The sequence below is a fragment of the Mercenaria mercenaria genome, chromosome 4 (assembly GCF_021730395.1).
Source record: "Mercenaria mercenaria strain notata chromosome 4, MADL_Memer_1, whole genome shotgun sequence".
Classification (NCBI taxonomy): Eukaryota; Metazoa; Mollusca; class Bivalvia; order Venerida; family Veneridae; genus Mercenaria; species Mercenaria mercenaria.
Genome location: NC_069364.1, coordinates 29,618,380 through 29,646,127, shown reverse-complemented (window position 1 = coordinate 29,646,127; position 27,748 = coordinate 29,618,380). Strand labels below are relative to the sequence as shown.

Below are 27,748 nucleotides of genomic sequence, written 5' to 3'. Positions count from 1 at the left end.
TCGAATATCTGAATATTGATTGCATGTATGAATTAAAATATACTCATGTGATTCGGGGTGGATACCCTTCTGTCGACCTAATACAAAACTATAGCCTAGAGGTTGAAAGGAAAGCCTGGCATCAGTGCAAAACTTCTGTGTCTCTGGTTAAAAATACCGTCGCCTCATTGCTAAACTATTAGATCTATATGTATACGTCTAAAGAATATATATTCGCCTTAGTGCGAACAATATTGTTAATGTGACAAATTCGTTTCAGTGGAGGAATAAAGTCAGTAATTCAGTCGAAAATGTGCTTCCTACGCCCAAGGTCAGTAATTCGTTTCGAAAATGTGCTTCCGTGGTGTAGCGAAAGAAGTCCAAAGTAAATAGATCTTAATTTTCCCATTTTTGCGCAAATTCGTGTAAATAGAGTGGTTTAATCACACTTTTTTCGCTGCTATAATACATGCTGCATGAAATGGGGCGGTTTTCATGTTTATACACCCCACATGGCAAGTTTCGCAGATCAAAAGTAGGGGTTTATTGTGCGGACAAGAGCGAATATGCGCCATTTTAGGATAGCAGACTACAACTGACTGGCATTTCACTAGGAACTATTCAACCCCTTATTTTCTTTTTATGTTTTTGGTTAAATTATTATATAACTTTCATGAAAAACAGGTGTAGTAAAAAGGAAAAAGTGATGTTCTATAAAGACACGTAAAGATGACCTGAAGTTGTCCTTTTTATATGAAACAAAGAAGGATTTGAATTAATGGCCTTCAACCTGAAAAGCTATTTTATCTGCGTGTACACTACGAATTAGGGCTATCGTTGCCTCAGTGCAAAACTGGTATAACTTTATAAATATCGTAGCTTCAATGCAAAAATATTGTAAAAAGAATCCGTATTGTACCTTTTTATTGTAACTTTCATTAATATGCATGACCTGACACAGTTCTATAAACAGCGCACATAAAAACTTCACTAGGTTCCATTTTAACATCGGTAAACATTGAAGATTTCGTTTAATAACAAAACAACAAACAAGAAGGTGGGATATATATTAAAGGGGTCATTATAACAGTAGCTAGATCTGGAATTTTGTATTCGGCTCTCGTGGATTTTGCAAGGCCGGATAACACTCGACGCTTGCTCGCCTCGTGAGATCCGATCTCGATCCAGGATCGAGCTACTATTATAATAACCCTATTTTATTCAGTAAGAACCATTCAACTTCTAATATATGTGTATTTGTCTCCGTCTGCAATAGGAATAAATCATTTTGATTAGTGCGAAGCCATTTACAGAATGTATACCGAAAATAGGTCTTACATGCATTCGTTGGAAAAGATCTATGATATTTAATGTAATAATAATCCAACCACGCACCCCTGCTAAAATTCTGTCTTTGATATGTTTCAAATAATAATAAAAAATAAAAATAAAAATATAAAATATCAATTTAAGTACACTTACCGCGTTTCAAGTCCATAGAATAAACTGTAAAATTATCATCATTTGAAGAAGTCCGCTAAACATTAATATCCACAAACTGGTTATTTATAAATCGCTCAGATTTTGTTACGAATTAAGCAAACATTATGAATGGTATATCTAAACGAACAATTAAAATACATCAAACAATTTATGTATTGAAAATCTGTGTATACAAAATTAATAGAATGAAATTGAACAGATTTTGTTTACCTAACGTTTAAATGGTAAAAGGAAACCCAGTTTTGACATTCTACCTTACACTTAACTCCAGGGTACGGGAGTTAAACTATTTATCAAATGAAGACTCTATTCAGTTTTATACAATAACTAATTTAGCACCTTTCCAGGGTGGAAAAACTGTCAAAATGTGTTTTCACTAACCTCCCGCCGATTTTATCGTTTGTATAAAGGAGAAGTTAGGGACCCCCTTCAGATATTATGTAAAGTGACATGATGTTAGGAGAATCGTGTATTGGACATCATTAACTCGATTTGGTCAGTTATTCAGCGGGTAATTTAAGACAACAAAAGCGGTTAACTGTTGTTTTGTGATATTTATTATCGTAGTTTATATGTAAAATATCGCGATGAGAAATGAAGAAAAAAAACAAAAACAAAAAAAACAACAACAACAACAACAAAAAACATGACAATTTGAAACAAATCGATGTCACACTTTTTTTAAACGTTTAATATTTCCATTTCCAATGCATTTATTAGATTTGTATGCGCCGTTCTGTAGTATTTCGTGACACGTTTGTCGTCGTCTTGAGAAAAAAAATCTTAATGTAGTCTTAAAAGTGGACAAATTTTTGAAATAGGATTTTGTATACCTTGCTTTTTTGATATTGTTGAAGTATGAAATTGGTATATTTTTTTACCTGTAAACAGACTCAGTCAAACCGAGTCTGCTGTTATTTTACCAGGTTGTGTTCTATGCTCCCAAAGGATCTCTTATAGATTTAGTGAGTATGTATCTGAGAAGAAATGATATGTGTAACGACCCTCACACTCTCTGGACCGGCTACAGCGAAACTCTGTCATTTATACGAGTTTTCTGAAACAGTCTACGCCATAATGTATGACATTCCAAAGATTTGTTTCAAGATGTAATTAAGGACTGAATTTAAGACGAAATCCGATTTTTCGTTAATTAAACGGATCCATCACAACATTTCTTCCAAAATTAGTGTATATATAGAATAAAAGCAAAACATTCAAATCGATTTAGATTGAAACTGAAAAGATTTGTATAAACACTTTTGCTTAATTCCCAGGCGTAACTGTATAGAAACTCTCGTATACATACGATTTCACCTCAGGATATTGCAAACAAACTTACAAAAGTCAAGTGTATTGCGATTGAAAAAGACTTTACCACTTCAAATACCAGCCTGTCATTTTTGTGACCAATTGGTTGTTTACGTAAACTTGCTTTTGTGTAAAAGTACTATCTAAAATGGCAATACAAAAAAATCTTACTATATGTTTATACTGATTTCTTGTTGTCATGATAATGTAAATATCAGCTGAAACATTTCCATAGCGTTTGTAAATTTAACTATCTGCTTCCGGAATAAAAGAGGATCTTCCGGTCTGTCCCTCATTTTTGCCGCTATACGGAGTTTTTACTGGTGAAAATCACAGCAAAAATTGAAGAAAGCGCAGACCACAGCAACAGAAAATCAAAATTTGTTCGTACGTACGAACAAAATTCCAAATAAAATTTACAAATTCTTGTTCATTTCTCACATTCTTAAATGCAATTTGGAATTTTGTTCGTACGTACGAACAATCCTGGCTGTTCGTACGTACGAACAATAATCCATATTCCGTATTATTTTTCAGTTCTGACATGCTGTTCAAACAGCTCAGATTTGTTCGTACGTCCGAACAAAATTCCAAAATAGCTTTAAAATTTCTTTTTCATTTCTCACTATCATTTGTTCATACGTATGAACAGCCTGGATTTGTTCGTACGTACGAACAAATGAGAGAACCAAAAAGAATTTATTCTTAAAAAAATGCAATTTGGAATTTTGTTCGTACGTACGAACAAATCCTGTCCATATTATTTTCAATTCTGATATTCTGTTCAAACAGCCCAGATTTGTTCGGACGTCCGAACAAAATTCCAAAATAGCTTTAAAATTTCTTTTTCATTTCTCACTATCATTTGTTCATACGTATGAACAGCCTGGATTTGTTCGTACGTACGAACAATGAGAGAATCAAAAAAGAATTTATTCTTAAAAAATGCAATTTGGAATTTTGTTCGTACGTACGAACAAATCCTGTCCATATTATTTTCATTCTGATATTCTGTTCAAACAGCCCAGATTTGTTCGGACGTCCGAACAAAATTCCAAAATAGCTTTAAAATTTCTTACTCATTTCTCACTATCATTTGTTCATACGTAATGAACAGCTGGATTTGTTCGTACGTACGAACAAATGAGAGAACCGAAAAAGAATTTATTCTTAAAAAATGCAATTTGGAATTTTGTTCGTTACGTACGAACAAATCCTGTCCATATTATTTTTTAATTCTGATATTTTGTTCGACAAGAATTTTTTCTTAAAAAAATGCAATTTGGAATTTTGTTCATACGTACGAACAAATCCTGTCCATATTATTTTTCAATTCAGATATTCTGTTCGAACAGCCCAGATTTGTTCGGACGTACGAACAAAATTCCAAACTACTTTAAAAATTCTTTTTCATTTCTCACTATCATTTGTTCGTACGTACGAACAGTCTGGATTTGTTCGTACGTACGAACAAATGAGAGAACAGAAAAAGAATTTTTATCCTAAAAAAATGCAATTTGGAATTTTGTTCGTACGTACGAACAAATCCTGTCCATATTTTTTTTCAATTCTGATATTCTGTTCAAACAGCCCAGATTTGTTCGGACGTACGAACAATATTCCAAACTGCTTTAAAAATTATTTTTTCATTTCTCACTATCATTGTTCATACGTACGAACAAATGAGAGAACTGAAAAAGTTTATTCTTTAAAAATGCAATTTGGAATTTTGTTCGTACGTACGAACAAATCCTGTCCGTATTATTTTTCAATTCTGATATTCTGTCGAACAGCCCAGATTTGTTCGTACGTACGAACAAAATTCGAAACTGCTTTAAAAATTCTTTTTCATTCACAATCGTTTGTTCGTATGAGCAGCCTGCATTTGTTCGTACGTACGAACAAATGAGAGAACTGAAAAAGAATTAACTTTAAAAAAAAAAATCAATTTGGAATTTGTTCATACGTACGAACAAATTTCCAATTGTAATAAATTCTTTTTCATTTCTCATAATCATTGTTCGTACGTACGAACAAATGAGAGAAAAGAAAACGAAATTTAATTTAAAAAAAAAAATACAATTTGGAATTTTTCTGTTTGTCTGGATTTATTTTGTACGCATTTGAAAATATCCAAATATAAACAAATGTGAGAACTGAATAAGAATCTGTATACATTTGGAATATTGTTCGTATTTATGGACAATGCCACTTAATATCATTTTGCAAAAAATACAAATATACTGAAAATTTCAACACATATTTTAATTATTTATTTAAAAAAAATACCAAAACAAATACTTATGAACATAATAAATATAACACAAAAATCTAACATAAATAAACAAGAGTGCCAGAATGTCACAATATACGCCCGTCACAGCAAATTTCTTTACACTAGCAACTGTATTTTCAAATGGAATTTTAATTTTGTGGTAGTGATATTGTTATTCTTTTGTTTTTCTCAATCAACATAAAAACTCCTTACCAGGTAGAGATACCTTAAAATACACCTAAAATTTGAAAGTAGCATCTATGTTGTACACAGAAAAGTGGTCTTGGTTTTTCCCTACGGTCAATTATAAAAAAGTTACAATATAAGTTATTTATAGTAACAACTAAGGGAAGTTAATCTTTAAAAAAAAAAAATCCCAAAAAAAATTGTAAGTCCACACAAAAATTTTTACCAGGTAGAGATTGGTCAAAATACACCTCAAAATTGGATGTAGCATGCATGTTGTACTACAGAAAAGTGGTCTCGATATTTCCCTATGACTAGTTATGAAGAAGTTACAATATAAGCTATTTATAGTAACAACAAAGGGAAGTAATTCTAAAGAAAGGACTGCGCATGACACTTCCTCTCATGATGGTGTATAATTGTGCCAAGTTACATCAAAATCCCTCCTTGCATGAAGAAGAAATGCTTCGGACAAAGTCATTCTTGTATCTGACCTTTGGCCTCTAAGTGTGACCTTGACCTTAGACTAGGGACCTGGTTCTTGCGCATGACACTTCGTCTCGTGGTGGTGAACATTTGTGCCAAGTTATATCAAAATCCCTCTATGCATGAAGAAGAAATGCTCCGGACAAGTTTTCATTCTTGTATCCTTTGACCTCTAAGTGTGACCTTGACCTTAGACCTAGGGCCCTGGTTCTTGCGCATGACACTCGCCTCATGGTGGTGAACATTTGTGACAAGTTATTCAAAACCCCTCTATGCATGAAGAAGAAATGCTCCGGACAAAGTTTTCATTCTTGTATCCTTTGACCTCTAAGTGTGCCCTTGACCTTGACCCAGGACCTGGTTCTTGCGCATGACACTCCGTCTCATGATGATGAACAATTGTGCCAACTTTCATCCAAAATCCATCCATGAATGAAGAAGATATGCTCCGGACAAAGTATTCTTGAATTTGACCTTTGACCTCTAAGTGGACCTTGACCTTAGACTAGGGACCTGGTTTTGTGCATGACAATCCGTCTCATGATGGTGAACAACTGTGCCAAGTATTCATCAAAATCCCTCCATGCATGTAGAAGATCTATGCTCCAGACAAAGTCTGTGGACGCAGCCGCCCACCAGGGCGTTCCCATAATACGTCTTGTTTTCAAACGGGCGTAGAAAAAGGATTTGCCAAGAAAAACAAGAGCACCACATGCAGGGCAATATACACAGAAAACAAAGTCACATGACCATTGACCCTAAGTGTGACCTTGACCTTAAAGAAAGCATCCGAAGAAACATGTGCTCTGTAACATCGTCTCAATGTGGTGAACATTTGTGCCAAGTTTCTTTAAAATCCTTCAAGCAGTTCAGGAGTTACAGAGCGGACACGAAACAAAGTCATATGACCTCTGACCGTAAGTGTGACCTTGACCTTGAAGGGAGCCATCTGAAACATGTGCTCTGCATGTGTCTCGATGTGGTGAACATTTGGGCCAAGTATGGTTTGAGTCAAATTATTTTCAAATCCCTTGAAAAACTGACAGACAAGCAACACCTTGACTTTTAAGTGTGATCTTGAACTTGTAGCTAGGGGTATGTGTCTTGTGTATGAAACCTCATTTCATTATGGGATGCCAAGAATTTTCAAAATACCTTTAACAACGGCAGAGTAATGGACAAGATAAGAACACAGCTGTTAACATTAACCTCTAATTGTAACTAGGAGTCTGGATCTTACGCATGACATATCGTCTCATTATGAGGAACATTTTTGCCAAGAATTTGGGGGGAGGGTGGGGGGCAGGATAATGAAACGGGGCACATCTGAGGAAACTGGAGCTGTCACTGGATTGTTTAATGATTCCAAGTGTGGAGGAAGATATTGCACAATAGCTTTAGACTGTGTCAAAAATATTAAGAAATACTTGATATATAGGGAACATATTTTGTTGTGACAATATTATGAAATTTACACATGAAATAAGTAAAAGGTTAGACAAGAGCACCGCCTTGCGGGTGCTGACGCTCATCTGATTTTTTTTGTATAATAGAAATATTGTCCTACCCATGATTTTCTAAGTCTAAAAAGGGCCATCGTTCTTGCAAAAAGCAGGATAGAGTTATGTTTCTTGATGTACAGTGTCCTCTTATGATTGTGAAAAACTGTTGCAAGTTTTAAAGCAATAGCTTTGATAGTTTATGAGAAAAGTTGCCTTAAACATAATACTCAACCAAGAAAATGATTTTCTAAGTCCAAAAGGGCAATAATTATTGCAAAAAGCAGGATGGAGTTATGTTGCTTGCTGTACAGGGTCAGCTTATGATGGTGAACAAGTGTTGCAAGTTTCAAAGCAATAGCTTTGATAGTTTAAGAGAAAAAGTTGACCTAAACATAAAACTTAACCAAGAAATCTGATATTTTCTAAGTCCAAAAGGGGCCATAAATCTTGCAAAAAGCAAGACGGAGTTATGTTTCTTGCTGTACAGGGTCAGCTTATGATGGTGGACAAGTGTTGCAAGTTTTAAAGCAATAGCTTTGATAGTTTAGGATAAAAGCTGACCTAAACATAAAACTTAACCAAGAAAAATGATTTTCTAAGTCCAAAGGGGCAATAATTCTTGCAAAAAGCAAGATGGAGTTATGTTTCTTTCTGTACGGGTCTGCTTATGATGGTGAACAAGTATTCCATTTCAAAGCAATAGCTTTGATAGTTTAGGAGAAAAGTTGACCTAAACATAAAACTTAACCAAGAAATCTGATATTTTCTAAGTACAAAAGGGGCCATAAATCTTGCAAAAAGTAAGATGGAGTTATGTTTCTTGCTATACAGGGTCAGCTTATGATGGTGAACAAGTCTTCCAAGTTTCAAAGCAATAGCTTTGATAGTTTAGGAGAAAAGCTGACCTAAACATAAAACTTAACCAGGCAACGCCGACGCAGACGCCGACGCCGACAACCGCTCAAGTGATGACAATAACTCATCATTTTTTTTCAAAAAATCAGATGAGCTAAAAATTACATGAAACCACTACATACAAACAGAATTGTTTAAAATCTGTAAAAACCCATCTTTAGTTAATTAATTAATTAGTCCCATAACGGGATCTGGCCAGTTCAAGAAAGGAACCGAGATCTTATGGTGATACAAGTTGTGTGCAAGTTTGGTTAAAATAAAATCATAAATGAAACCACTATCATGCAGACAAGAAATTGTTGACGGACAGACGCATGCATGCACGGACTGACAACGGACGAAGGGTGATCACAAAAGCTCACCTTGTCACTATGTGACAGGTGAGCTAAAAAAGGATCTGCCAAAGATAAACAAGAGCACCGCAATGCTGGGCAATATACACAAGAAACAAGTCATATGACCTTTGACCTAAGTGTGACCTTGACTTAAAGCGAGCCATCTGAAGAGAAAAGTCGTTTCAAGGTATTTCCATTTTCAGCCCCTAAAAGGGGCCAAGTGCCCCCATTTGAACAAACTTGAGAAAGACCTTATAGTGATTCTACAGATCAGGTTTGATGAAAATCAATCGAACAGTTGATGAGAAGTTGTTTAAAGGTACTTCTATGTTTAGCTCTCGCAGCCCCTAAAAGGGGCCAAATGCCCCCATTTGAACAAGAGGACCATGATGGTCCTGAATCGCTCACCTCTTCCCACATGACCGAGTTTTGAGTATGACGTCGTTTTTTCTATTATTTGACATAGTGACCTAGTTTTTGAGCTCATGTGACCCAGTTTTGAACTTGACCTAGATATTATCAAGATAAAAATTCTGACCAATTTTCATGAAGATCTATTGAAAAATATGGTCTCTAGAGAGGTCACAAGGTTTTTCTATTATTTGACCTATTGACCTAGTTTTCGAAGGTATGTGACCCTGTTTTGAACTTTACCTAGATATCATCAAGGTGAACATTCTCACTTATTTTCATGAAGATCTCATGAAAAATATGGCCTCTAGAGAGGTCACAAGGTTTTTCTATTTTTATACCTACTGGCCTAGTTTTTGACCGCACGTGACCCAGTTTCGAAAATGACCTAGATATCATCAAGGTGAACATTTAGATCAATTTTCATGAAGATCCATTGAAAAATAATGCCTTAGAGAGGTCACAAGGTTTTTCTATAATTTTAGACCTACTGACCTAGTTTTTGACCGCAGTTGATCCAGTTTCAAAGCTGACCTAGATATCATCAAGATGAACATTCAGACCAACTTTCATACAGATCCCATGAAAAGTATGGCCTCTAGAGATGTCACAAGGTTTTTATTATTATTTGACCTTACTGACCTAGTTTTTTAAGGCACGTGACCCCAAATTTCAAACTTGACCTAGATATCATCAAGGTGAACATTCTGACCAATTTTTATGGAGATCCATTCACAAGTATGGCCTCTAGAGAGGTGACAAGGTTTTTCTTTTTTAGACCTACTGACCCAGTTTTTGACCGCACATGACCCTGTTTCGAATTTGACCTAGATATCATCAAGATGAACATTCAGACCAATTTTCATACAGATCCATGAAAAATATGGCCTCTTAGAGAGGTCACAAGGTTTTTTCTATTATTTGACCTACTGACCTAGTTTTCGGCGGCACGTGACCCACTTTCGAACTTGACCTAGATATCATCAAGATGAACATTCAGACCAATTTTCATACAGATCCCATGAAAAATATGGCCTTAGAGAGGTCACAAGGTTTTTCTATTATTTGACCTACTGACCTAGTTTTTGATGGCACATGACCACTTTCGAACTTGACCTACATATCATCAAGGTGAACATTCTGACCAATTTTCATGAAGATCTCATGAAATATATGGCCTCTAGAGTTGGTCACAAGGTTTTTCTATTTTTAGACCTACTGACCTAGTTTTTGACTGCACGTGACCCACTTTCGAACTTGACCTAGATATCATAAAGATGAACATTCAGACCAACTTTCATACAGATCCCATGAAAAATATGGCCTTTAGAGAGGTCACAAGGTTTTTCTATTATTTGACCTACTGACCTAGTTTTTGATGGCACTTGACCCAGTTTCAAATTTGACCTAGATATCATCAAGGTGAACGTTCTGACCAATTTTCATGAAGATCTCATGAAATATATGGCCTCTAGAGAGGTCACAAGGTTTTTCTATTTTTAGACCTACTGACCTAGTTTTTGAAGGCACGTGACCCAGTTTCGAACCTGACCTAGACATCATCAAGGTGAACATTCTGACCAATTTTCATGAAGATCTTGTGAAATATATGGCCTCTAGAGAGGTCACAGGTTTTTCTATTTTTAGACCTACTGACCCAGTTTTGATGGCACGTGGGCCCAGTTCGAACTTGACCTGATATCTCGGTAACATTCTGACCCAATTTTTTTGAAGATCTTTTTGAAATATATGGCCTCTAGTGCGCTGTTGTGGTTTGCGTTGTGGTGCGACTGTTTTTAAAGAGCATGGCGTTCCCTTGTGTGTTCGTCCTTGTCCAACTTTCCCCTTCGGATTCCTCCCCTCACCCCACCCTATTGAACCCCTTGCAATTTCCTTCCCCTCCATCAATATTTAGCATAAATTAATATGTACTTGTTGGATGTTTGAAGCAACCCGTCTGAAATATTTTCCATTACAGCTTCTTTTTGTTGTGGGCTTACTATGTAAATGCGTGACTCTGGGGCTGTGTTTTTGGTGCTCTGTGCTTTCGAGAAATCTACCCTTATTGTCCCAAAACCTAGGCGAATTTCGGAATCGTAAATTCTCGTCTGGGATGGGTTGCAATACACAAAAAGGCACAGAAACTTAGAAAAATTTGCAAAAAGTTGCACAGAAAACCACAACACGAAATTTGCGTCTTTCACTGCTGTTATTATGTCTGAAGTGCATTCAAATCGCTAATGTGTTTTAATGTTAACCATTCAAAACCGGTTACTGAAGGAGCTCCGATCCTGTTGTGGAGACCCGTCTTTAGCTAATGTCTTGTTGGTATATTAATACACTTGTTGTAATTTAAACTACTTTTGGGTCCTTTCAGTTCTGCATGCGGAAGAAGGTCGTTTCCAAATAAATGTCAGAGTTGTTTTTTATTTCTAATCGAAGGAATCCTCGATTGTTTATACTTGCTGATGTTTAATAACCCACCCTCCACACCTCTTTATTTTGCTTGTTAGATGCTCTCCGTGTTTTCCTTTTGCTTTATAGTTTCAGATACATCTTACGTGTTCAAGTTCGACCTACCCACTTTCTTGCCTTCAGTCGTTACAGCTTCACATGCAATACTGACATTATATGGAGGAATACTGAGTGTTTTCACATGTTTAATTATGGACAGTGTTTGATTTCCTGAACTGTGAAATATTTAGGTAAAATGTATGAACGTGTTAATTTGTTACTTTTTACGTATGCCTGTTTACATGTTCCTGATCTCCGTTGTATTCCGATCCCGGGTTCGGCGGTTAGGTCAGCCTCCACCAGTATATATCTTAACTTTGTGTAATAAGAATTTTGTTTGTTTCAAGTATACTATATTAGGCCTCTGTTCCCAGGGCCTCGACATCTGCATTTTAACCATATACTTTATATCATATGTATTTGTGTATTTACATTTATGTGAAGCTGTGACCAATTTCTGCCAAACATAATCTAAACGAAATTAGATATTAATTGTCGTAACACTTTGTTTAACTTAATAGTAAATTTAATGTAATCATACTACTGTCTTGAGTTGTTCTTTTATAGTATTATTATTGTCCTGTGCCAAGCTATCTTCAGTAATTCAATACAACATACATAATACAGACTGAGACATAAAACATTATTATACATTCATTCCCTGCAATGCACAAAAAGGCACAGGAACTTAGAAAAACATGCAAAAAGTTGCACAGAAAACCACAAAACGAGACTTGCGTCTTTCACTGCCGTTATTCTGTCTGAAGTGCGCATGCGCTGGTGAAGCATGGCAAGAGGCCCGTCACCAAACTATAAGCAGGATTGAATGTGGAGTAAAATGAATTAACAGTTAAAATGCCTGATTGAATATATGGATGGTTGACTTCTACTTCTAAATATATGAACATTGGAATAGGAATTTCTATAGGATGTCTATTAGTATATGAAACCAAATACAACATAATACAGAATTCTTAGACATAAACAGACATAACGGTATGAATCAGACATAATGGCCCTGTGAAATATAGTAAAAGCATTTTTATTTTAGGAAAAAAAACAACAACATTTGTTTTAGTTTAATGAATAATGTCAGAGTTTATCACATATTTCAAACAAGATAATATTAGGTTCTCTTTGTTGATATGTGGTTACAAATTCTTACAAATGTATTAATTATGCTTTTTAAAAACAGCGTTTAACGAAAGTAAACGTTTTAGAGGTCTTTCAACAATAGTGTAACGGGCAGACTACTACTCGATCCTGTTCCTAACGTGCATTCGGTCACGATGGCAGACGACAACATCCATATACTTTACGTACTGAGTGCCGAAGCGAGAAATATATAAGATTCAGCTATATGTTTAACGAATAACCATATTTAATTATTATAGCTAAAGTAAGCAAGGTTGATATATATTAGTTTAGATATTAATTTGATTTAATAGATCTACTTAAATATTCCGGTAAAGTCTGTGTGATATCTTATCTAAATTTATGTTTACATTGCTGCTGGTCAGCTCCTGTTTGGTCCTTTGGTCCTCAAGGGAAATGTTTAAGAAATGATAAGTACGTCCCTATATTTTACCAGTTAATAAAATATGTTCAGGAGTTCGGATGCGTAATAATTAATTTAATTATTCAATTCCGAACGACTATCATGAAAAATAGGATCTATTTTTTATTGACTTCTTTCGACTACACCACGCACGTTTTCGACCGAAATACTGACCTTAATACTCTACAATGCCCAATGCATACTATGTATTATCGGTGATAGCCGAGATTTTACCAGATGGCAGTACATGCTGCGCAGACAGGCAAACAAAATGTGTCCATTGCATTCATTTGTTCATCATTGACATACTGTGTAAATAGTTCAGTTATACCTAAAAAAACGTTCATTTTGGTCAAATGTTACACATTTTCGTGACCCAGAAGAAGCGACATTATTGAGATTTCCTTAGGAAACACTGAACAGCTATAGGTTTTCAATGATAGAGTGTTGAATTATATACGTGTATGAATGATCAGCTTATACCTTGACAAAGCATTTGTCACAAGAGTACATCATATCATTCTAGTAATAATAATTATTAAATGTAATTGAAACACTGCAAAAAACGTAGCTGTACAGTTTTTACTGGTATTATGTTTTTCTTATATGCACCAATGTAGATATTGATTACAGTCCGTAAATAAGTGTTTTTTTCTCTTGGTCACTGCTATTACGTGGAGGACAGGTACACGTTACACTCTCAGTTGCAGTAATTTTAAATTGTTTAAAGACACTGTTTTAGTACTTTATGTTTCATTTGTAAATTTCAGTAAATATTGATAGAATTCTAAAAAGTAAATAAGTTAATGACAAGAGTTGTCAAAGGACTGCAACGCTCGACTATTAAACAGCCTTGTCAACTGAATGTATATGAAAGTCGAAAAGGGGATTCAGTTTTGTAAAAATGCAAAACAGAGATATGGAACCTGTACAGTGCCTGAAGTTTTAGTTCATTCTTATTAGTGGTTAATGAGTTAACAGCCTACATTAGAAACCAACGTAAAACGCAAGAGTTGTGGTTACTATTATGACGAGGTGAATGAACGTTAATCGGTAAAATATTTATGCAGGTTAGTTCTCTCGAAGAGATCCAGGTTGGCAACTTTACGCCTCGGTTCAATACATTGAACGGCGATTTTGAAGACAACTAATGACGGATTATTGTGTACGAAGCTCAAATTGGCAGCGTCATTTTGACAGTCGAACCTACCATTATTCTGTAGCAAGCGATTTCATTGGCTGAAATATAAATACCGTTTTCGGAAATCCGATACGATGCGAAAGCGATGTAAAACTGGCTACCGTTTTAAATCAGATAGAATGGCCGCATTAAGCTTAACACAGATTCAAAGCAGACACTTGATGAATTGTGTAGCATATATGGACCTCAGGCAGTTTCAGTGTGAACAGTTTTTAGGGGGGTTAAAGCTTTTAAAGCTTGGAAATTATCTGTTGAAGATGATGCCAATTCTGGTAGGCCTAAAATCCCTGTTACCAAGGCAACAATGCGCGATTGTCGGTGAAAGATATAGTCAGTTGTACTGGCATATCAAAGAAAGTGTGCAAACAATTCTGAAAAAGAGTTTGCTCTTGAGAAAGGTTTGCATTAGGTGGGTACCTTATTTGCTCACTGAGGAGCTAAAGAAAGAACGCCTTAGATGTGCCCTTTTGATGTAAACTTTTGAAAAACATACAAAGGCTTTGATGATTAAATTATTTCTAACTTGCTAAAAGGTGACGAAACCTTGGTGTACATGTTTGAGCCACAGAGAAGGGCTGATAATAAGCAATGGAAGTGAAAAGATCAAATACGACCCTGTATTGCCAAGAGAACCGTAAGTTAGAGAAAAGATGTTGAACGTAATTTTCTTCAATTCTAGTAGGCCAGTCGTTCAAGTGCTTTGTCCATCTGGTCATTGACGATTCTACAAGAGTTATGTACTGAACAAAGTGAAAAGTGTTTTACAATAAGGAACTGTTACAAAAACGTGTTTCGGTAAAAGGGGAATGTTTGTATTAAAAATTATTTTGATAAAACGTAGCACTTAAGAAATCCGAACTCAGTGACAGAACTTTTGTATGTATGTTCCACCTAAATTCCATATATTTTCACTACATAAGTTATAACATGTAAAAAAAAAAACTTTGCCCAACATGATTTATAATGTAAAATGATTTATGTTTCACGACATATATACTTTGTCTGTTCCTTTAATGGCACTACTCCGTCGTATACATTATTATAACAGATTTAAATGCCAACTACAAGCTTGTATGACATTTAGCAACGCTAGGTTTCAAAGAAATAAAGGGATTGCGTTTTTATAGCTATAAGCGTAACCTTATTCAATTTCAATGTTTTGTAATTTGATAAACCACCTGAATGTACGTTATTTAAAGTTCAATAAGGCTTTAAATTTTGTGTTAAAAACGGATAAAACAGCTGTCAAATAGATGTTATGCAAAATATTACATTGTTAGAAAAACGTTCCTTTAATATTGCACATGAGACTGTACAGTTAGAGCTACAAAGGGAGGTAATCAAAGACAACAGATTCAATAAAACCTACTGTATTCATCATTCTAGCATAAAACTGCTGGTCTAGTCGCTTTTCGGGGGTGTTTTAACAGGAGAGAAAACGTGTGTTAACAGAGAGATTCTCGCCCTCACGTGCTGTTAAAACACTTTTTATATATGCGCGTTCCGTGACAAAGCGTAAAACGCATTACGGCCCCAAAACGGATAATTCAAAAGGAAATGACGTCAACGTGATAAAACAATGCACACATTCCCGCGTGTTTCATGGAAATTTAATGACGTTAAGAGACAATTTATTCGTTTGTTATTTTTATGCTAGAGGGTAGAGAACGCCAATTGTTTTCCCATAGACTTCCATTATAACATTATGGCGTGTACGGCCTTCCATAAATCGAAACATGTATATCCAATCACATTTTTTTTCAAAACTATCTTAGTTCCACCAAAATATCGGAAAAAAAACATTGAATAGTATACTTTATTTAAGTAATTTCGTGTGAATGAGATGACCCCCTGTTAACATCGTTGTCATGGCGGGAGAAATTCATTTGGTGAAACTTTTTTTTAAATCCCACAAAAATGTAGCAATTTTGTCAAAATGTAAATGAAATACTGAAATGCAGTAAAAATATTCCATTTGAAAAAAATAATCACTCTTGGGTTGTTTACAGACTGACCAATCAGAACGCACAGATGCTACCTTTTCCCAGGTATACACTTACCTCATTCCCAGTAAGTTCCCTGTACTTTTTTGAATTGGTGGTCTCTGACCTGTGATAGCGTTAACGCATGTTCATTTCGTGTTGTAACATCTTAAGAATCCATCGGGTAAAGTTGGTACTCTCGCCCTCCCGGGCTCGGGCACCAACCAATCCCTCGGGATTCTGCAGATGTTATAACACGAAAAGAAAACATGCGTTATCCATACAACATTCAAACCTTTGTCAAAAATTATAGAAAACTATTATCATACATAGGATATAACAAGAAATTAACATATTTTATGTTAATAACAAAAAATGCGACAGCCACAAAAAATGTATTATGAGTCTTTAATCATCATAATTTAAAGCTTAATTTTTCTGTTTGTACATTATGGTTTCAGCGCCGTATTTCATTTATGTAAGGTCTAGCATTTAGCCTTAACCAGTGCTCCAATTTCTGTACCAGTAATCTGTTCTATGCAAGTAACTGTCAATTGCCCTACAAGAATAAGAGGTGGATAACGAATGGTTTCCATCAGTCGTCATTGTGAATATACACCTTAGCCGGGGATCGAAATCAAGAACCCGATCCGTAGATCTGTGCTCTTCCTACTGAGTCACCTATTACAATCTTGACGAACAAACTAGAAGGATATATTCGTTAACTTGTATGATTACAACCACCTTAGCAATATATTTTTACATATGCCCTAGTCTTTACCGTTGGAAATTATGTCTCTCATTTTGTATTCATGAACAGCAAAAAACATCAACGCTGCTAAGTGATAACGGACCGCTATTCTGATGGCGTCCGTATAATTATAATCAGGGAGAACGTTCCTTACATGACGTCGCAAATGTTCCATCTGGTGAACACAATGGCGACGGAGCTGTTGCAACTAAATGTGTGCAATTTATAATATAACATTGTCTACAAATGGAAAGGAAACATAATGCAAATTCTTTCGGTGTTCGTGCGAAAAAAAAACGTCAGAATAGGATCGGCAAATTAAACGTGAATCGCTTGCGCAATTCATGGCTTTGTGGATCCTATTCTGTTGTTCATTTTCGTGAATCTCGAAAAAAATATTTCATTTCTAAACTTTTACAGATTACTGTGGTATATATATATGTCTTTTGTTGGATTTCAACAACTACTATTTTATGATATTGGACAGTAGTAAAGGGAATGTCTGCTTTGACTTGTGTGTTCAGATGCGGGGCTAAAGGAGACAAAACGAACAACATAGGATTCTGCTAAAAATTTTTATTTCTTAAAATGACACTTTGGCATTCATCCATATGTAAGTATTATCTGAATGATTGTATAACATCACTTTATTGCAAAACTTTAATTTGGGAGAATATTTTTAATAACTTTACACTTTACCATTTCTACTTTTTCAACTACATTTTATATAAGGACTTCTTTCGTCTACTTTTCAGGACAGAGATGTTAACAGACACTGTTGCTCCCACAAAAATTAAGCAGCTACCTTAATTTACACTAGACTAGGCTAAACATTTCAAAGAAGCATTATTACACATATGTTTTTCTGCACATATAAGTAAAGTTTGGAAAGAACTGATTTCATGTTGGCTGAAACAACGTTTTTGTAAAACTGCCAACTCCCAGCCGTGGTTATTCCCTAATGCTACATTGATCAATACCGCCATAAATACTACGTTACCGTGAAATCGCACGACTTTGAAAAAGAATTTCAAATATTTTCATATCTTCATATTTTTTATTCTAGTTTATTTTCATTTAACCATCCACATCAACGTTAAATCTTTCAAGCTGCTCAAAACAATTTCACAAACCAAAATCAAATGATGAAAAAATATCTATTCGTCAAAATCTTGACAAAATGTTTTTAATCATGAGGAGATGTCACTTTATAAAACGGGGCGTTGGCTATTGGTAGCTGAAATAGTTCTTTATAACAATTTGATAAGTAAGTCATGTTTCGATTTATGGAAAGCCGTACACGCCATAAAGTTATAATGGAGGCCTGTGGGAAAATATCAAGTGGTCTCTAACCATTCGCAAGGAATTCAACGTCAGTAAACGCTTGACGCGATTTTCCGCTACGTTGTCATTATCAACTGGTTCAGTCACCTGAACGTTTGTGTTTTACCCCTACAGCTTTCAGAGAATAATAGACATGGAATAAAGATACTACTTAACATTTTCATTACATTCTTGGATGCGTGGAACTTACACCCATTGCAAATATCATATTGGTCGACCAGGTCCTTTTTCAAATTCGATTATATATGCGAAATTACCGCCGTATTGAACAGATAAATTTAAATATAATTTCATGCTATCTGATTTATTCTGTAATAAGATTCATGTGCAACAATAGCAGCATTTAATATAAATATTATGATATAGTTTATGATTTGTTGCATATACAAGTTTACCTGGTATGAAAATTAATAAAAATAATATTAAAATGTTCAAGCTGAGGTTCACTGAGGCATTTGCCTGAATCATTACCAAGGCACCCTTAACATGTTCCGATTCGATGATAATGCCTTTTTACAACTCGTTTTGTAATAACGTTGCAAACTGTAATAATTATTACAAAACTGATTTGATTGTTAAATACAGTGTGGAATGAACATCGCAAACCGTTTTGTAATAAAATTGCAAAATGTAATAAATTTATAAGTATGTGTAAACGTATTTGTGTCATATTTGTAAGATTTACTATGTGAATAAAAGTGAAGGAGGTGAAGATGTCACGTGTATTTCATTTGATAATGTGGCTTTACTAATTATATATAAGTAAAAGAAGGCAAGTAGATACAAAATCAAAGTGGACATGCATTAAATGATTGAAATTGTTATTATTATTACTAAACGGGTCGGAGTGTTAATTACAATGTGAAATGGACACCACAACCCGTTTTGTAATAAAGATGCAAAATGTAATAACACTTCTGAGTGTGTGTCATTTTTTCTGTGTACTCTGACTCAAAACAAGAACACACTTTATTGTGTGAACTTTAGTGAGTTTGTTGAAAGAACAAGAACCTAAATGAATTACTTTTATATTCATAGACCCCATCACGCCTAAATGATGTCACCAGAGAAAAAACATAAGTAAATTTGACATTTTAAAAAATATGTATTAATGTTTTACATGAAGAAAAAACTGAACTTTTACAAAATCTGGCCCTATTCACATGTGAGATTCAATGTTACTATATATAAAGCATACAGGTCATAAGACGTTGATGAAAGTAATTTCAAACCAGTCCTGAGGCTAAAAATAAATACTCCCTGACTAACCACTGCGACATATGTTCTATGTTATGACTGGTAAAAGAAATGAGCAAAATGGTTCCAGTAATGTCATAAGAAAGTGGGGTTTTTTTTTTCAGTTTATTGAACTGTTCCTTTCTACGTTGATGGCAGGCATTTTGGTCATAAATACATCTTTAGGAACTAAATTGAAATCAATAAAGTCTGTAAAAAAGATCCTTTGGAAGCAAAGAATGCAACCAAGAAGGATAATCGGTAGACTCGGTTTGATTGAGTCTGTTTATGTTGTTTATAATCAACTGCAACGTAATGAATCGGTTCCTTTCTTGAAGTTTTGCATTTTGGTCCAAAATTCTTCACACACAGGCTAAAACGGTCGTTGAGTAACAGCACAGTTACAGCTAGAGTCTACCTGAATATATCCCCAATCAAAGACATGGTCTGTGGGTCTGCGTATTAGTGCCATCACATACGTTTTTCGAGGTACACATCGCGACCAATACCTGTAATAAAAAGGATCACTTTTGAGATAAAGAAAATAAGTTGACTGTGCAATTAATATATTGAATATATTCGGGGTACACGTCGCGACCAATACCTGTAATAAAAAGGATCATTTTTGAGATAAAGAAAATAAGTTGACTGTGCAATTAATATAATGGATGTAATGTACTACCAGAAGCTTCAAAAGGAAATTACTTCTTTATTGGAAATACATGATTTGCGGAAGTTCAACTCCGCTTTAATTAACTACTACTATGTATTTCAGGTAATATATTAAGTGTATAATTAGATTCTGTTCGCTACTAGTGAAATAAAATGACAATTTTAACAAACCTTCTGCGATTGACAGCCCTACAACACTTAGGGCACTGAGTCCCGATGTTTTCGAATGACAAGAGTTCGTAATCACAGGTGACGGTATAGAACCATTGGAATCTATTGGAGTTGTCGTCACTAGGTTGAAACACTACAACTTCCGTATTGTTTATATCTCTCGCAGCATATAGTCTTACCCATTCTGTTGTGAATGGGCAACTTGGTTCGGCAACTCCTATGTCAAATATTGATCGTTTCTGGAAAAAAAGAAAATGATTTAAAGGTGATATTATTCTTCTACAAAGTTAAGGGTATTTTACCTCAACTTGACTTCTTCACATGAAGAATTCAACACCCCGAGAGAGGTTCGAGTCCACATCGGCGAAGGGCTAATGATTCATAGTCAGCGACCTGAACCACTCGGCCACGGAGGCCCCAACTCTGATTTAAAAGTACTTGCACTGCACACAAGTTTCGTACTGGGCGTTTACGGGAAAATCACAGTTTTGAAGACATTTTCACGAATATAATTTTTTTCTACGATGTAGGTTTTAACGAAACTTCAAAAAATCATAAATTAACATATTATGAAGTATTGTATGACGAAATAAAATGTACAGGTCCATATTTGCCCTTTTTAAAAAAACTATCTGCCCGTGATTAAAGAGGTTCGCATATTTCAAGCTGGTTTGGAATTATTTTCAAAAAAAGTTGGTAACTTTTAATATCATATTTTATCTTTACAAACACAGTGCTGTTGTTGTTTTAATAAATTTACTTACAAGTAAGTATAGGTTATTTTATTGATACCAAAGACGTATATGAGTGGTTTTCAAATAAAGATTTACATTTCGTTTACGAATGAAAGCTTCGGCAGTTTCCACGAAAGAGTAATTCTTTCTGATGTATGCTTCTGTACAATAGTACAAGTGTAACATCATTTACAGTTTTTGAAATAATAGCGTCTTCAGAATTGTCCATATATTATATGGAACCCATAACGTGGCAATAAGAATATTACTAAAAAGTGTACGTCAATTTCTTTACTTACATTTCTCGACAGCGTAACTGTATCACTTTCTGGATCTGGCGGTGGTACTCTTCCTCCTATCTGAAGTCTCCGGTCCATCAATGCAGGATGCTGTTTTAGTGTTGAATATAAACCTCGCAAATCAATATTCGAATCTACTAGACTGGTTTTGTTCTGTTCGTTATCAGTAAAATGATTGTCTACATTTCTAATGCTTTGTATATTATCTGAAATATAGCGATAGATTACGTTGTTAGCAAAACAAAAACCAATGCTACAAAATATCAGAATGAAAGATTTACTGTAAAATGTTATCAGGCGAATGCAACTACAAAAAAACAAAACAAGATAAAAGCATTATTTCAGCTCAACAACATTAACAACCGGCACGAAGTACTAAAAAGGTCGACAAAATCATCTTTAAGTACATATAATTATATAGTAAAACATATCCAACAATATCAACTCGGTTGTTATACTTGTAGAAATAAACGCCAGTTATAACTAGGAAAGACTTAATAAGACCCCGTCGGAAAAGCATCATCTACCAAAGAAGATCAAACGAGGAGGCGTAATTACTGATATCCTGTAAATATGTATCTAAATGCTCTTACATGGCTTTTAGCATTTTAGGCCTGTTAATGGAATTTATCTGTGTACGTTTTTTTGTAACTGTAAATATTCGTTCATACATTTTGTACGATCTTGAGATATGTTTCCTTTCACTTTTGTAAGTGGCTGTGTGACGTTTTGCCCTAGAACATATATGCTATTAGTCTATACGTTTTGTTCGCTTTTATCTTAAGATTGTATATTTTCAAGAGTACTTTCCAGACGGCATGTCAACTAACAATTATCAAAATGTTGATCCTCCTGCGAAGAACAAGTCAACATACGCTTTATAATTAAAGAACGTTAGTTTTATTTCAAATATTATCATTTGCAGCACAAATTAATTGTTTAATTGTTGTTTTGTTATTTTACCGTTCTGTATGTCTCTTATAATTCTAAAACTGAATGGCCATTTACGTCTTTTTAATGTTTTGATGTATATTTGTATATATTTTGTAAATGGAAGAGACCGAAATAAATAAATAAATTTAACCTATAAATAACGACATCTACGGATAAAGACCACTTTTTTGACACTTAAAATTGCTTCAAAAGGTGGTAATGATACACAAGTAAAATTATCGGCGTATTTGACAATTCAAACCGTAGAATGCCTGTGAAGCAACATTATCAAACTGTCCATGTTTAATGAAAAGAACTGATGTAATTGTGAGACGGTATAAATGTGTAAAACTATAAAAACTAATTAATTCATCGTTAATTGATAGAGAAGTAAGTTTGCGGTATTGTTTATTGTAATTAGCTTCTCCAGTAAAAAAAAAAAAACGCAGAAGAAAATGTTATTACTGGCACACCCTTGATCGTTTCAGTGCTCATTGTATGAAACTACAGGTCTTATGTGACAGTATGTCAATAATATATACTAAAGAAAATTCTAACCAACAATTCTTAAAAAAATATCAAAAGAAATCTAAATTTGCATGTGAAAAAAAAACATGTTTCACCTAGTTTCTATCCAATATAATCTGTATTGTATTTAAAAATAGACAAAATATTATAATTTTTGAATATGTTGCGACTATTTATTTGAAACTATTATAGAAGTGAAGAAATGATTTACAAAATGTTTTCTCTAGCCGTATATTTCCTATGCGGTTCGGGGAAAAACTTACAGTTAGTAAGTAGTAAAAACACAATGTTACAACTAAGTGGACGTTAATTTAAAGGAAGATGCGTAGGTAATATGAATGCAGTTGAAATACGTTTTATCTAACTTAGAATGAAGAGTTTACATTAATGAAATGCCATGGTGGGTTTGGGTGGCTAGAAAATAAAATCACTTGGAAACTAATTTTAAATTAATCATTGCTTTCGATGCAATGCTTTGATAATGTTTTTAATAAAACGTAAAAACAGAGGATTTAGTAAGTTTTATACGGTATTAATGCAGACAAAATGCATTGTATATCCTTTCAATCATGTAGTAAAGCTGTCTTAAAAGTTTATAACCAATTGCAAATATTATTCAAAGAAGAAAAAAATCAACTGCATTCTTTTAATACTCAGAATAATTGTATCATCTTTATACATTAAAGGGGCATACCCAAATACGAGGGGAGTAGTTACAGAGAACTTAAATTATTAACTAAATGAACCTAAAATAACAAATAGATAAAATATCACAGAAGAACTTGCATCGAAAAATGTCATTTTAGGCACGTAAACAGCAATACAGTGACATTTTATAGTAAATCGCTATCCACCCTTTTATTGTACAACAAGAACAAGAAATATGTTTGATTTAAATTTTTACATTAGTAAGACGGGTAATCGTTGAAATTGTTCTTTTTTTTAAGAAACAATTAAAGGGGGTTCCTATCTATCCAAAAACCTTAGCCTTTCACGCAACGGGCCCGGATAACCGCTGTTGTTTTTTAGAACCAAACTGAAAAACACAAATTGGGGAACGAAAAGACGTCCATCTTTATGGTTTATTGATGATTATAACCTTGTAAAGTAAATAATTTGATTTTTGTAATTATAAAAAGGGAAAAGGCCCAACGAAAATTTATAAATTTTTTTTCTAAAATTTAAATATCTTAAAAGAAAAGTTTCCCTTTTAAAAATTTGAGATTTTCTTTTTTACAACCTAGAATCTTTTTTTAATAAGAAACTGTTAACGTATATTTTGTAAAAAAGAAAATTTTGGAAAAAATGTACCTGTAAATAAGAATAAACAAGATTATTTTATATGTTATCTAAAATTTTTTTAGAAAATTTTTTATTCCTCTTTTACATTTCTTTTGCTTTTTATAAATTTTAAAAAAACTTTTGTTCAAATATCAAAATTTCATAATCAAATTCGTTTTTCTTTTATCGTATATGGTTGAAAAAATCCCAGTTCCTTCTGTATTTCCTTTAAATTATAGTTTGAAATAAAGTTGTTTCAATAATAATGACATATATTTCCTTTCAAAATAAAAAAGATTTTGTTTCAAATGGGGGGCGTTTTAAATGAAAAGATATAGAAATAGCTTTATCTTTTAAGGGAAAGTCTGACCCCCCAAAGTGGACAATTTTTTCCGGAAAAGGTTGACCATGATAGTTGCACAGCCGGCAGGATATAATTTTCACTTGCCATTCAAGGGAAATAATGGTAAAGGGCCCCCTTTTCAAATTTAATTTTACTTTTGGGCTAAATTGATAAGTTAAGACGTTCATTTTAATTTGAAAAAAGTTTCTTAATGGTGGTCTTTATTTTGGTCAAAAAATCAAGAAACACATTTAAAGGTATTTAATTTTATTTTAAGGAGAAAAAAAAATTTTAAAAAGCACAATCTTAGTAACCTTAATAAATTGCTTAATCCCAAGTAATTAAATTAAAATTTGTTTTAAAAGACTATTAATAACGGGCCAATCTTTCATTAAACAAAGAAAAATAAACAATTACTGTTTTCCACTGTCTAGGAAATTTGAATAAAGTAAAAATTTTTAAAAAAAAAATTTTGAAAAAAGGGGAAAAACAGGAAATACCGAAGGTTTTAAACATAAATTACAACCAAAAATAAAACAGAAAAATTTCCTTTGAACGGTCATTTTTTTAAAAAAAAAACACAGGAAATTTTTAACCCCCTTTTTCATTGAAACAAAAAAGCAAAATTAAATATTTTTACAAAATTCTATATATTTTAACCAATTGTTTGGGTTTAACATTAATTAAAAACCTTTAAAAAGGGTCGAAGGGGTTTTTTTGTTTGATTGTATAAAAAATGCATTATTTCAATAATTTCAATTTCCAAAGAAACAATTATAACCAAGTTCTTTAAATTAAAATTTATCTTTTAATCAGAAAGTTTTTTTGAAAATAATCCTATAAAAAAAAAGTGAAGGGGGTTTTTCCCCCCGGAATAAATAAATTAGAATTTTCCTCAAAAAAAATAAATCGAATAAAATCGTAACTTGAGTTCCCCCCTTCCCCGGGGGGAAGGACAAATGAGAAAAATAAATTGGTTCCTATTTGCGAGGAAAATAAACAGGGAATTCTCCGAAAATTGAAAATCTTCCCAAAGGTTAGTTAATGAAGGGGTTTCCTTTCCCCAGAAAAATGAAGTTTTAAAAAAGCATAATTAAGTTTTTTTTAGTAAGTTTAAAATTAAAAGGTTTGTTTTCTGGAACAGACAAATGATGAGACAAGTTTTTCCTCCTTCCCTTTGGAAAGGGAGTTTTTAAGATTAAATTCCTCCATAAAATAGGAAAAGGTAAACAAACCTTTTTAAAACAAATTAACTAACAAAATTTAATAATTTTCAATTTGTAAATCCTTTCAAACCCAAAATAATCATTTTATACGAATTTAATTGAAACAAACAGTTTTTAATACAACCGTTTTGGCTTACAAAATGAACTTAGGAGGGGTTATTGTAAATCTAAAAAGGAAAAACCCAAAAATTTAAAAATATCAAAAAAATTTTAATATCACAAAACAATTTAAAGTTGGGTACTTCCGGATTTTTGATTTCCAAAGAAAAATTTTTTTCAAAATTTATATATTTTTTCCTCGTTTAAAGAAGCAAATTTATGTTTTGATTAATTTATGACTTAAAATTATTGTTTGTGAAAATGCTTAATTTTCCCGAAGTTAATTCTCCGCAAGCGGATTACCGGGCCTGGGTGTTCAAAACAAAGACCACACGAAAAGTGCCCCAAGAAAAGGTTCCCATTTGATTTTTCAATTTAAGAAAATTAATAAATTTTAAGAAAAATCTTTTCACTTTAAAACCCGGGGGGTTATAGGTTCCAAACTTTAAAGCAAATTTAAATTTTCTAAAAATTGGTAATCCTACAAACTTTTTAATCAAGCAATTTTCTTAATTTTCAACCTTTGACTTTTTTGAAAAACTGATTACTTGTATACTTTAAATATAATTTAAAAGTATAATGATTGCAAAATTTAATTGCAATACTTTATTGGTAAATTTAAATAAACCAAATTTTTTGAAATTTGATAACTAAAAACCTTTTGTTTTGAAATTTAATAAAAGGTTTAAATTGAACCCTTTCTTAGCAATTATTTTTATGATGTTTAAAAATATCTACTGGCGGAATGAATTTTTGTTAAAAAAAATATTGTATCACATGATTTTCCAAAGACCAAAAATTAAACTACAAAAAGAAACCTTTTTGTAAGAGAGAAGGGCTAAATAAAGAAAAGCCCCTTGGAATTTTTAAAATTTTTTAAAATTGAAATAATAAAAGGAAAATTTTGGAAAGCGAGAAACCTTGTAAAATCATATAAAGGGAATAATGAAATTTTACTGAATCGTGGTGAAAAATAAAACATTTGGCCAACTTTTAACAATTTAAAATTTTATTAAATATGATCCCAAAAAAAATTTTTAAAACGGGGACAATTTCTTGAAAATCTGGACCAGAGGAAAATGGTAAAATAATTAATTTAAAATATGTATGCTTTGGGATATTTAGGGGTTCAGTCTTAAAGTAAATAACAACAACCCCCGTAAATTAATATTCTTAAGCCCATTTAAAACCCAAAAATTTTTTAAAAAGCATATCAAACTTTTAAACTTTAACAATGAAAGGTAAAAACCAGATAAATATACCGCAGGATTTTGAATGGCAAAGTAGGGCCATTAAATGTAACAATCATTTTAAAGGGAAAAAAAACCCCAAATCCCTGCCCAAGGTTTGGAAAAGGCAAATTATAAAAAATGATCCCTTTAGAAAAAATTGACCGTTGATTTCCATTTTAAAAAAATAAAAACAAAAATTAAACCCTTTTGAAAAAAGAAAAAAATTTCATACCCTTTACTAAAAATAAATTTAAACAACCTTGTTTAAAAGTTAAAAGATGCCTGGAAGAATGTGGACGGGGTTTTTGTTTATATGGATTAAGGGATTCCCCTTCCCATAAATTTTTAAAAGTTTTAAAATAAACCATGGTTTAAACTGAAAAGAACTATCGGATTCCTTTCCAAAAAACAAAAAGTAGGGTGTGAGGGTTTCTTGACTGGAAGATAAAATAAAATTTCCTCCAAAAATAAATTAGGTATGATCCCCCTTCCCTAAAAATGAAATGGTTTTTTATAAGGTAAAATTAGGGATGAATATCCTCTTTAAAAATATGAATTAGTGTTTCCCTCTGAGAAGGTTTAAAATGATAAAATGGTTTGAAAAAATTTTTTAGCAAATGGGAAAAAGTTCCCTATCCTTAAAATAATTAAAATTAAAGTTTTTCAATATAGCAAAAATGAGTGAATTGGGGTTCCCCCTTGGGGAAATTTAGTGTAAATTTTAAAGTATTTATGTCTCCC

At 33.3% G+C, this 27,748-nt stretch overlaps 1 protein-coding gene across 1 annotated transcript in view; it reads right to left on the bottom strand.

Moving 5' to 3' along the window:
* Nucleotides 1-19,402: 19,402 nt before the first annotated feature.
* LOC123551357 (venom nerve growth factor-like) overlaps nucleotides 19,403-27,748 on the bottom strand; it is an 88,853-nt gene continuing 80,507 nt past the window's right edge. Inside the window, exons 2-4 of the mRNA XM_045340229.2 lie at nucleotides 21,366-21,571; nucleotides 20,333-20,571; nucleotides 19,403-19,998 (exon numbers count right to left, since the gene is read on the bottom strand). Of these exons, the coding sequence (XP_045196164.1) occupies nucleotides 19,863-19,998; nucleotides 20,333-20,571; nucleotides 21,366-21,443 (453 nt within the window). The 5' untranslated portion in view covers nucleotides 21,444-21,571 and the 3' untranslated portion in view covers nucleotides 19,403-19,862. The remainder of the gene's footprint in view (nucleotides 19,999-20,332; nucleotides 20,572-21,365; nucleotides 21,572-27,748) is intronic.